Genomic DNA, 13,147 nt, shown 5'->3' with positions numbered 1-13,147 from the left:
TTTTTAATTATTTAAACTTTTACTTTTGATACTTAAGTTTATTTTAGTAATTACATTTACTTTTGATACTTAAGTATATTTAAAACCAAAAATATTTTAGACATTTACTCAAGTAGTATTTTACTGGGTAATACTTGAGTCATTTTCTATTAAGGTATATTTACTTTTACTCAAGTATGACAATTGGGTACTTTTTCACCAGTGCTCCTCTCTTCCACTCCTGACTACATGTCCTGCTGCTGCAGGAAGACGGTGCTGCCTATACAACCAAATACTTAGCTTTTTTCAGCAATGAGCAACAAAGTTTAATCACGTTTGTAAAGAGTCCATGTAACCACGGAATTGGACTCAATCGCACTAATGCCCTGCCGTCCCGTCTTCCACTGTCTGTTACACCAGAAAATGAAATAAATGACGGTCTTCATCCATAATCGTCGGTTACATGATTATACGGTAGTTGTGCCACCCCTAATTATCACTCTGACGTCACTTCTGGAGTGGTGTTGAGAAGTACACAGCTGTACTGTGCAAAGGTCGTCTGTCTGTCTGTCTGTCTGGGGCATAAGGCAGAATGGAGCTTTTGCGTGGTTGTTTAAAATTGTAAATGTGCTGTATGCCTGCGATTGGTCCCGGCCCCACCAATCCACTCTACACCAGATACCCCTCTATCTGTCTCGCCTTCATTTAATTTCCTTTCAATAAACACAAACAATATGAAAGGAGGGTGGATATCCAAACAAAGTCCTAGTCTTCTAAGACAGTCAACAATGTTCAGTATCTCCATATTAGTAGCTGTAGCATTGCAGCTGGTATCTGCAAGATGCAAAGCCATATCCCAGGTACAAAGCAAGCAATTATGTATGTAATGAGTTAATTATGAGTCTCATCTGAGATAATTAGATGTGTATTTTCATTATTGATTTACTCTGCCATTAAAAAGATCAAAAGCAATTATATAATTATTATGCCTTCTTAATGCTAAAAATGCATCATCCCTTTCAATAAAGCACCAGCATCACTTTTATCCTTCAACTTGAATTTCAACCATCATTACAAATCAGGAGTCATATTTAGAAAATGTTTAATATTTGGCAATGATACACATAATGTAGTGTATCTCAGCAGGCTTTGATATACCTAACAATTGTTTTTCTTGGCCTTGAGAATGAAAGTAAGTAGCTAAATATGGTTGTCATTAGTAATGGCTAGTTCACAGAGACACTCTTTAGCTCAAAGAGGAATCATAAACCCCACTTCTCTTTCTTCTGCTCTTTGTGTTTGTAGTGTTCAGACAGAGTAGAATACGTCTCTGAAATACCTCCAGCTTCCTTAAGGAATAGAGCGCACTGGAGTTAGTCATTACTACTGGGATTTAGAGAGGGAGAGAGAGGGGATAGAGAGGAAGGGAAAGTTAGAGGGAGGGATGAAGGGAGCGAGAGAGAAAGGGTGGGAAAGAAAGAGAGGGAGAGGGAAGGAGGGGGGAGCGAGAGGGAGAGAGTGAAGGGAGAGGGAGAGAGAGAGAGAGAGAGAGAGAGAGAGAGAGAGAGAGAGAGAGAGAGAGAGAGAGAGAGAGAGAAAAGTAGGCAAGTTGTTGTTGCTTGTAGTTTTTTGCATAAGCAGTGCAGTCAGTTGCCCTAGAAGAGTCAGTCAGGGGGTTATTTTTAAGATGTTGATTTTATCTAGTGAAGCCGAGGGAGTGCTCCCTGAGATAGGTATTTTTTAAGAACACAACAAAACCAACAAACATGATAGTAGAGGGACAGTAGTAATAAGCCATTTGGTTGTTGTCCTAAATATGCCACCATACATTACCTACTGTTTATACACACTACTAGCAGTCCCATTGTAGGTTTCACATTCCTATTCAGGTCTCCCCCGGAAAATAGGGATTATATCCTGGTTGAATAAAGGCTAAATTAAAATTAAATTCAAGTTTTAATGTCACATGCACAAGTACAGTGAAATGCCTTACTTGCAATCTCCAAACCCAACAATGCAGTAATCAATATCAATGTAGCACCAAAAATAACATACGGTAGAACAAAAACACAGGAAATAAGAACATGAGAAAGTAAGAAGCTATATACAGGATCAGTCCCAATACCATATTTACAATGTGCTGGGATACTGGAGTGATGGAGGTATTAGTTATGCACGGTTGACTCACCCGCAGTCACTTTGGTTATATCTGTGGGGCGGGCGGGTTTAGTGTCATGAAATATTCTGTGCATGAATGGCGGGTGGGCTGAATAAAAATTAAACGATACCTTAAAAATCCATGAATGTATCATTCTTGTGCAGTTTATATCTATAGGCTACATTGAGGTTTTATTTTCATTATTTTAGACCAGCCTTTCTTAAAGTATGGGTCGCGATGTGAGTAAATTTATCATTATTTCATTAATTACTGGAATTGATTTGGCAAGTGCGTCTGTGCTCTCTGTTCAGTGCGCTCTCTGCTTAGCAGCGGTCTCTAGTTTGGTAGCTGCGCGAGTGGGAGAGGGAGATGCCTGTGTGTTTCGCGGTTTGCCAGATCTTTTTTCTGCAGTTTTCTTTACAAGAAGAGCGAGAAACTAATCGCTGTATATGCGTTTCATGACAATTGAGCTCAGTCAGAACTTGCAGCTAGCATGAGTGCATTTGATGACAGCGGTGAGTGATGGACAGCGCATCATCTGCTGCTGAACGACAGCACACGATGCTGCGCTGTCTGTCACCGACTTGTCAGTGCGCCCACAATGTGTTTTGTGCGGGGAAGTGCTTAGTAATGAGTCTCTCAAAACGAACAAATTAATTAAACGACACGTCCTGACCAAACATCGACGTCATGGTGGTAAACCCAGGGAGTTCTTTCAGAACAAGGCAGAATGCTTCAGGAAACAGTGCTTCGACAGTGGAAAAGCAAGTCAGCTAGCAAGGCATTGTTGTCATTTTATACCAGGTGATGATAAATAGAAATATTGGAGTACTAACTGTCATAGTAATAGATGTGAGTTTCTTTTTCAAACAATCCCCTGGCCTTGTACACAGCTAATAGCTAACATTCGCCAAAGCAAGCTAGCTACTGATAGTGCAGCCCAAATAACAGTAAAGATGAAGATGAATACTGATCAGGCCTACTGTACATCTTACTGTAGAAATTATTGTTGAAAGAAAGTCTAGGTTGGAACTGTTGCTGTTAAAATAAATGTAATCATTTTTATTCTTAACTGGAATAAACTGATTGAAGCAAGATGCTGTTTGAGGCAAACACTCATACAGTTCTGTGTTGCTCATCTACAGCAGGAAGTGGTCTCCTGCCTGTGTAACGGATGTGAAATGGCTAGCTAGTTAGCGGGTACGCGCTACTAGCGTTTCAATCAGTTACGTCACTTGCTCTGAAACCTAGAAGTAGTGTTGCACCTTGCTCTGCAAGGGCCGTGGCCTGTGTGGAGCGATGGGTAACGGTGCTTCGTGGGTGTCAGTTGTTGATGTGTGCAGAGGGTCCCTGGTTCGCGCCCGTGTCGGGGCGAGGGGATGGTACTAAAGTTATACTGTTACATTGGTGCCGTGACCCGGATCACTGGTTGTTGCGGAAAAGGAGGAGGTTGAAAGGGGGGTGAGTGTAACGGATGTGAAATGGCTAGCTAGTTAGCGGAGAAAAAAACAAAGAAGAGAAAAAAAAAAAAAAAGTCTCATATCTTCCATTTATCACTGATAAAAGTTTTGTTTTTAAGCCATAATTTCAGTTGTTGAAGAGAAGACATACCTTGGCTGCATGAATGAGTTTCTGTATTCTTTGTCGTTGATGGTTATCTGTGGACCAAAAAATACAAACAAATAAGTTAAATCTGGGAAGACACATACACATATGTAGACACATCCCTCAGTCAATATCTTGACTCCTTAAAAAAATAAATCCAATGATGGCTGTGCATAACGATCCAAAGAGATGATGAGCAAAAGCCTGCTGACCATGCCTTACTCTCCTTTCGTGGCCTCCAACTGCTCTTAAATGCAAGTAAACCTAAATGCATGCTCTTCAGCTGATCGCTGCCCGCACCTGCCTGCTCGTCCAGCATCACTACTCTGGACGGTTTTGACTTAGAATATGTGGACAACTGCCTAGGTGTCTGGTTAGACTGTAAACTCTCCTTCCAGACACACATTAAGCATCTCCAATCCAAAATTAAATCTAGAATCAGCTTCCTATTTCGCAACAAAGCATCCTTCACTCATGCTGCCAAACATACCATCGTAAAACTGACTATCCTACCGATCCTTGACTTCGGTGATGTCATTTACAAAATAGCCTCCAACACTCTACTCAGCAAATTGGATGCAGTCTATCACAGTGCCATCCGTTTTGCCACCAAAGCCCCATATACTACCCACCACTGCGATCTGTATGCTCTCGTTGGCTGGCCCTCGCTTCATACTCGTCACCAAACCCACTGGCTCCAGGTCATCTATAAGGTCTTTGCTAGGTAAAGCCCCGCCTTATCTCAGCTCACTGGTCACCATAGCAGCACCCACCCGTAGCACGTGCTCCAGCAGGTTTAATGTAGATTTGACCTGCCAAAAATGTATGTGTGCCAGCCATGGGTGCCCCCCCCCGCCCCCCCCCTCTCTGTCTCTCTGTCTCTCTCTCTCTCTCTGTCTCTCTCTCTGTCTGTCTCTCTGTCTCTCTGTCTCTGTCTCTCTCTCTCTGTCTCTCTCTCTCTGTCTCTCTTTCTCTTTATTGCTGCCTAGTTATTTTTTTAGAGAAATGAAGAAATTCAGTAAAAGTCAACTTCACCCACAGGACCATTTCCATGACTCTGCAGGTGGAGGGCAGCTGTTTGTTTGATTGAAAGAAATATGAAGGCCAGGGCCAGTGGGGGAAGTTGATTCAGTACACTCTTTATAGACACTTAGACACACACACAAACAGAGAGCTCTCAGGATAAACGCACTGTGTCCAAACCTAACTTCTGGATTGCATGTCTGTCTCTTCACATTTGTTGTTGTGAGACATGACACTAGCTGAATGCGCTGGCTGGCTTTTGTTTATGGTGTAATGGTGTTGTCTTCAATTATTGATCACTGCTGGTTGGGTTCCTCAAACATGCTTTTAAGGGAGCACCTGTCAGGACAGGAGAATCCTGGAGGATCCTGGGTAGGAGGACTGCGGCAGAGAGGCATCACCCATTAGGGGAGGAAACATCCATGACACCACACAAACATTTGGCTGACCCTGGTCCATGGTCCCCGATCGGTCACAGGGTTGTTAGGGTGGGAGTCCTCCTATGGCACATTTCATGTCCAGTCAGATTAGAGACAGCAGTGAACCCAAGACAGATTGATCTGTGCTATTTCTGGGGGTTAGTGTTATGTGTGTCTTGATTAACGATGTGTAAACCAAAGATCTACAATTTGTTAGCCAAAGATCTACAATTTGTTAACAAAAATTACAAGAGCAAAGGTTTACAAACCCAAAACTGATTTCAATGCATTAGGCTATTATACGAACGCTTAACTTATTAACCAATACATTTATAATGAATCAGTTTAGTTACAGTATATACTGTAGTCTATATGGGAAATTAAAACTGCCTCACTCTTTCGCTAGCTCATGTAACAATTGTGAACATACTGAATCAGAATGCCAACTCCAAATTGCATGAGTTGTCAGGTTGAATAGTTTAATCAAGGCTAGCAGACAAGGCTAGTGGTGTGACAATGACAGACTGCGTAAGCGCTATGTGGACTGGAGCAGGAGACTGCTGATGAAGCTACGCTGTATCTAGCTTACAGCTCAGATAGAATCTCTCCCGTCTCCTTCCCTTCCTCTCTTCCCCTCCCCTCCCTTCCTCTCTTCCCCTCCTATTTTCCCTTCCCAGGGGGTGATCTTGAGGCCTGTCTTCTGTTATGGAGGAGGGTGGGGGAGGGAATCAGCTGCTGAGGGCCTGCTGGATATCTGATCAAGGCTAGTGTCCCCACCATTTGAAATGCCTCTGGGAGGAAAGCTGCTAGTACTACTACTGCTGCTACGTCTTCTATTCTCGGTGCTAGAGAATACTACTGTACTGTTGATAATAATGTCAATATATGCAGTTATTCATGTCCATATTGAGTGAACCCGTTTGCTCTTTGATTCTTTTATGTTGCATTTTCAGTCGGTACAGTATAATATGTAGAATTGCGTTATTATATTTGACGTGATAATAACAGATATATTAATTTGCTACTATTTTGATTTAAAGGGAATGTAATCAGCCTAGATTGATTTGGTGAGAGAGAAAGACGTCTGTTCATTAGTTGTGTATCTGTACTCTCTGTGTGGTTTGATTGGAATCGGATTACATACATACGTCTCCCTTATGTATCCCTTGTGGGCATCTTATGTCTAGTGGGCTTCTGTCCAACCTCCAGAGAGAGATGCAACTGGATGACGTGGTGAGAGAGGGGGAAGGAGACAGAGAGAGTGGTGACAGAATGCAATGACATCATTGGTTGGAGAGGTTGCAGATGGACACGTGGATCTCGCTGTGTCTCTGGAGACGGGGAACTGAGTAGGCCGCTGATCTGATCCAGGAACAGATGGACCGTTTGGGCAACAGAGCCTAACCCACCACAGCTTACCATTCCTGAGGGAGATCACCCTGTGGTGAAGCATGGCTCTCACCCACATAGATCTAGAGGCAGGACTGAGATTCACCCACATAGATCTAGAGGCAGGACTGAGACTCACCCACATAGATCTAGAGGCAGGACTGAGACTCACCCACATAGATCTAGAGGCAGGACTGAGACTCACCCACACAGATCTAGAGGCAGGACTGAGACTTACCCACACATAACTAGAGGCAGGACTGAGACTCACCCACACAGATCTAGAGGCAGGACTGATACTCACCCACATCGATATAGAGGCAGGACTGAGACTCACCCACACAGATATAGAGGCAGGACTGAGACTCACCCACACAGATCTAGAGGCAGGACGGAGACTCCCCCACACAGATCTAGAGGCAGGACTGAGACTCGCCCATACAGATCTAGAGGCAGGACTGAGACTCACCCACAAAGATATAGAGGCAGGACTGATACTCACCCACATCGATCTAGAGGCAGGACTGAGACTCACCCACACAGATATAGAGGCAGGACTGAGACTCACCCACACAGATCTAGAGGCAGGACTGAGACTCACCCACACAGATCTAGAGGCAGGACGGAGACTCACCCACACAGATCTAGAGGCAGGACTGACACTCGCCCATACAGATCTAGAGGCAGGACTGAGACTTACCCACACAGAACTAGAGGCAGGACTGAGACTCACCCACACAGATCTAGAGGCAGGACTGAGACTCACTCACACAAATCTAGAGGCAGGACTGAGACTCGCCCATACAGATCTAGAGGCAGGACTGAGACTTACCCACACATAACTAGAGGCAGGACTGAGACTCACCCACACAGATATAGAGGCAGGACTGATACTCATCCACAACGATCTAGAGGCAGGACTGAGACTCACCCACACAGATATAGAGGCAGGACGGAGACTCACCCACACAGATCTAGAGGCAGGACTGAGACTCGCCCATACAGATCTAGAGGCAGGACTGAGACTTACCCACACAGAACTAGAGGCAGGACTGAGACTCACCCACATAGATCTAGAGGCAGGACTGAGACTCACCCATACAGATCTAGAGGCAGGATGGACTCTCAGACTTTTAGAATTTGTCTGAGACAACCAAACTCTTTTAAGCAGGTTAAGACTCACCCAAACTCACCCTGTCAGCTCTAGTTTGGAAGCAGGACTTTTAGACTCGTCTAGCTCTTTGAGGCAGGACTTTAAGACTCATTTAGCTCTTTGAGGCAGTACATTCAGACTCATCTAGCTCTTTGACGCAGGACTTTCAGACTCATCTAGCTCTTTGACGCAGGACTTTCAGACTCATCTAGCTCTTTGAGGCAGGACTTTCAGACTCGTCTAGCTCTTTGACGCAGGACTTTCAGACTCATCTAGCTCTTTGAGGCAGGACATTGAGTGTGATAAAGGCACAGATATCTTTGGATAATTCTGTAAAGTGGCAAATACCTGGTACAGAAGTCTTGTAGACAAAATAGCCCTAATTATTATCATTTAAAAAAATATATATATATATTTGATTTAACTAGGCAAGTCACATTTTTACATTAAGTTGATTTGATTGTTGTTGTTTGTTTTATACCCAAATGATTTATTTGAACTATATAGGTTGTTTTGCTATGTGTGATGTTGTAAGACCAACACATGACTTTGGAGATGTTTCTGTTTTCTTTCAGCCATCAATGAGTTCCCTGAGGATATCTTCACCACCTACCAACGCACAAGAGGAGCTCTCCTGCTGCACATATTTGCGGTATGTGCAGCAAGTTTACCATGTGGTTCAGTAAATCAGGCATGTGTTGTCGACTGTGTGTGTGTATGTGTGTATGTGCATGCTTGCGTATATATGGGGCATGTTTCTGGTGTGTGTGTGTCCATCCATGCACTAATTAGTGGACTACAATATTACCCTACTGTGTCCTGGCCACTTCATTCGGGATAAGTTGTGCAGCTCTCTGTCTCTGACAGACAATTTTATGACAATTATAAATATTCTGTCAGCCTTGTGTCGTTGTGTATGACCTGGTATCTTCCTGTCATGTGATGTCCTGGGCTGTGCTGTGAACAACACGGGTTGGTTTGGACACAGTGCCCCAGGAAGGGCCTGTCATCGGAGTCTTACACAACAAAAGTCACATTAAACATGCAGCCTCAGATGACTCTGCTCTCTCTTTGGCAGGAAAAACAACATTCTACTTTGTGAGGGCATGATAGAGGATAGCAGGATATGTGTACAGATGTTTCTCTTTCTCTCTCAGGCCCTGTACATGTTTTTGGCATTGGCAATCGTCTGCGATGACTACTTTGTGATGTCGTTGGAGAAGATCTGTGAGGTGGGTGAATTGGAGTCCCAATAACAACCTCCTCTAGGCCATAAATCTCCTTCCTCTCCCTATTACGCCAGTGAGGTGTTGATGTGATGTGTTTGTGTTTGTGTGTTGGCAGTGGTGAAAAAAGTACTCAATTGTCATACTTGAGTAAAATCAAAGATACCTTAATAGAAAATTACTCAAGTAAAAGTGAAAGTCACCCAGTAAAATACTACTTGCGTAAAAGTCTAAAAGTATTTGGTTTAAAATGTACTTAAGTATCAAAAGTAAAAGTATAAATCATTTGAAATTCCTTATATTAAGCAAACAAGACAGCATGATTTTAAAGCATTTTTTAAATTTATGGATAGCCAGGGGCATGCTCCAACACATACTTTACAAACGAAGCATTTGTGTTTAATGAGTCTGCCAGAGCAGAGGCAGTAGGGATGACCAGGGATGTGTGTGAATTGGACCATTTTCCTGTCAAACTGTAACAAGTACTTTTGGGTGTCAGGGAAAATGTATGGAGTAAAAAGTATGTTATTTTCCCAAGGAATGTAGTGAAGTAAAAGTAAAAGTTGGCAAAAATATAAATAATACAGTGAAGTACAGATACCCAAAAAACTACTTAAGTAGTACTTTAAAGTATTTTTACTAAAGTACTTTACACCGCTGATTGATAGGTAATGTATGAGACTTCAGTATCAGACTGTGCTTCTTCCCTCTGTGTGTCTGTCAGAAACTGGACCTGAGTGAAGATGTGGCAGGAGCTACGTTCATGGCTGCTGGCAGCTCAGCACCAGAGCTGTTCGCCTCGATTATAGGTGAGGCGGGCTGTCTGATACTCTCACACAAACACACTTACACTGTACAATACCATTATTAGTATGTAGACTGTGTGTTCAATTCTCCACATTGAGTAGGTTTCAGATCAATGTTGTCTAAGAGGTGATCATATTGGGTTGATAGCTGACTCTCTCTTTACCACACTCTCATTCTCTCTCTCTCTCTCTCTTCCTTTCTCTCTCTTTCTCTCCTGGAGGTGTGTTTATCACTCATGGAGATGTGGGTGTTGGAACCATAGTGGGCTCAGCAGTATTCAACATTCTATGCATCATTGGTGTGTGTGGAATCTTCGCTGGGCAGGTGTGTTTGTTTGCATGCGTGCAATCTCCATGTGCCTCAGTCTGTATTAGTGCACACTGCCAGAAGGAGACCATTGTCTTAATCACAAATCACACATACTGCATGCTGTAACACATGCTATCTTATGCCCAGTGGCGTAGTGCAGTTTTGCACCGAGCAAGAAGTCTGGGTTACTTCTATTTGTTTCCTGCCTGTGAATTTGATGGCAAATCAGTTCTTTCAACATAGCTCGCTAACAATGCTAGCAAGCTAGTTAGCTAGTGTGTTTGATTTGAAAACACCAACCTGTTCTTTGGTTGTTTCTACATTCTCCTAACCCATGAGGACGACTGCATTGGATGACGAGCTGGCAGTGATGAATTCATTGCTCAGTCTGAGAATTCCTCTGACGTTTTGTGCCGCTGTCATCATTTAGTGAGTGGGAACTTCATCTCGTACAAGACCGAATCAACGGCTATGGAGAAGTCGCAGTCAGATGGCGGGGAAGGCGAGGTGCCGGTGAGACCCCTTGAATGGAGAGCAAACTGTGCTGCCTGCATACCACTGAAGGACCTGCTCATCTCCCCCTTGTTGACAAACCCCTCCCTCTGCTCGACTGTCACTCCGTCTGTTGGAGGCTTGAAAATCCCAAAACGTTCAACTAGCTGACAGTTGTCGTAGTAGCTACATGTAGCTACATATATATTTTATTTTCAAGCACCTTCAGATTTTTGTAATGAAAAGCTCTATATAAGCTGAATAAATAATAATAATAATTAATAGTATTATTATGAGGCTGAGAGAAAACGTTGCAGTTTTAAAGCACATTTCCTGTAATTCTAAATATCTTTATTCATGGCTTATGACATGTTCATATGCTATCTGGGGGGGTCCGACCTCCGGGGTACCCCAAACCCCAACCCAAATAACACATACAGTATTAGATGTGTATATATACAGTATATACAGTTGTGTACCAGACAGATGCCCACATGATCCTAGCAAGGGTTTTACCCTAAAACGGTTAAACTGACGGGATTATGTCATCATGTTTTTAAACTGTGTTTTGTCTGATAACTGCAACAGAGCAAAAAGCCCTACTGGTCTGGTTGCATTTAAAGTGCTGCCTGCTGCCTGCAGCCTCAAAGACTATCAACTGCTTTTGACAGGACAAGAGAAACAACGATAGCACTGAGGAGTAGACTTTTGTTTTTTTAAATTGCTTTGTTTTGTAGATACTTTAACTCATGCACATTTTTCTAAAGGAGAACGCTAATGGTATTTGCTTCAATAGTTTGTATTAATTGTTCATTTTAATGGAACTGGTTGGGTTGCCTTAAGCTCTTGTTACCCAACGTCACCCGTAGTCATCTCACTACTGTATTACTGTAGCTGCGTCGTTCCACCAAATGAGTTCCTTTTGCATCCCTTTGATATTTTAAGTAAAAACATTGTGCACCAATATTGCATTTTAAAAGCCTGTTATATTCAATGAAGTGCCCTTTAATATAGATCACATGGAGAATTCAATGCATCAGATTTTTTTAAATAAAATTCAGCATTTTGACATTTCCTTCCGTACAGCCTTTGTGACGTCCAGGAAGATTTTAACCCACCCAAACCCAACATTTCTCCAAGTTTTCACCATCATTGTAAAGCCCTTGTTATTTTGTTACATTGACAAAGTCATTTCTTAAGATTATTATTTATTAGTTAGTGATAAGTGATTCATTTGAAGCTTAAAAATAAACCTTTTTTAAAGTCAAACCTGTTATGTGAACTGAACTCTCGTTTTAATATGGTAAACTATTCCTTTTTAAATATTTCCTTCAAAAGAAACATTGAACATCTAATAGTCAAATCATAGTATAAAAGCAGGTGAGCTGCTTCTACTCTTTTTCACAATTATTTTGTGTTTTGTGGTGGAAAACTGAGTGGGTCGAGCATAGCACGTCAACCGTATTACCCATAGATAGACAGGCTAGAAATGTTTTAATACTACATTTTTTTGTGAATCAATTGCCCCTCCCTGTTTCACACAACAAGGTTCCATTTCCCCAGTCACAAGGGGACATGTGGCTGATTTAGGCTGAAATTGTCAACCCTGTTACGGCCAACCCCGTTATTTTATTTGTCACTTAATAAGTTCTTACTATAGTTGTATTTTATTTAACCTCTGGAGATGGGAAAACATGTTTTTTATTAAGTTTAACATGTGCTCTTTATGACAGAATGTTACAACTCTTTCACTAAGTTACACTTCTCAAAAGGCACCAAATTGGTGGAAGGACTTAGCTATTGTAGCGAGGTGTCCTTGACTTGGACAGTACCTTTGTTTTCCTTAACCTTTCAGCCTCCATAGTGCTAATGTAACCCTTTATGATATCACATATCACAACTGAGTTGATATGTCAACATCAAGGTTACAAAGTTACACAACACTAAAATAACATGCGATCTAACCACAATGGCCAAGAGGATAGTCTATTTCCACGGTTCATGGAACAACTTGATATATTGAATGTGCGTATTGAATATAGTGTATATGACTCTTGTTGACCTAGTGTTTAATCTAAGAACGTGCACAAAAGGAATGTGAAATCGATTTCACACTTCCTCACTCACCAACCTTTCTCTCTCCCTCTCTTTCTGTCTCTCTCGGTTCTCTATCTGTCTCACTCCTCCTTTTGTCTTTCTCTCCTCTCTCTCTCAACCTTTCTCCCACTTTATTTCTCTTTCTCCTCTCCTTTCCCACTCTCCTCCTTCTGCCTTGTTTTCTCTCTCATCCAGGTGGTGTACCTGACTAAGTTTGCAGTGTTCCGTGACTCGTTCTACTACACTCTGTCTGTGTTGGCATTGATTGCAGTGAGTAGCTGATCATCTCATCTCTAGTCTGCTTTACATAATGAGGCCATTCAAACTGATAGAGCCCCCAGTGGCTGTTAAATCCAAGATGGCGTAGCAGTCAGATGTCCTTTGTCCTCGTCTTGTCCCGTGTATATATATTATATATTTTTCTTCGCATATCTTTTTATATATCTTTTTTTTCTTCTTAAAAACTCAACTTCAAAACACTCTCCTGCAA

General features: G+C 42.2%; 1 protein-coding gene across 2 annotated transcripts in view; it reads left to right on the top strand.

Annotated features, from left to right (window-relative positions):
- The window catches only part of LOC129813063 (sodium/potassium/calcium exchanger 4-like), a 40,738-nt gene that overhangs the window by 12,003 nt on the left and 15,588 nt on the right, over window positions 1–13,147 (top strand). For both annotated transcript variants that reach the window (XM_055865216.1, XM_055865217.1), the window contains exons 3-7: window positions 8,302–8,378; window positions 8,884–8,958; window positions 9,677–9,761; window positions 9,980–10,083; window positions 12,853–12,927. In XM_055865216.1, coding sequence (XP_055721191.1) covers window positions 8,302–8,378; window positions 8,884–8,958; window positions 9,677–9,761; window positions 9,980–10,083; window positions 12,853–12,927 — 416 coding nt within the window. The remainder of the gene's footprint in view (window positions 1–8,301; window positions 8,379–8,883; window positions 8,959–9,676; window positions 9,762–9,979; window positions 10,084–12,852; window positions 12,928–13,147) is intronic.

This window comes from Salvelinus fontinalis, chromosome 16, assembly GCF_029448725.1.
Source record: "Salvelinus fontinalis isolate EN_2023a chromosome 16, ASM2944872v1, whole genome shotgun sequence".
In the NCBI taxonomy this organism is placed as follows: domain Eukaryota; kingdom Metazoa; phylum Chordata; class Actinopteri; order Salmoniformes; family Salmonidae; genus Salvelinus; species Salvelinus fontinalis.
Note: the sequence above shows the minus strand (reverse complement) of the source record. Positions and strands in the feature narration are given on the sequence as shown.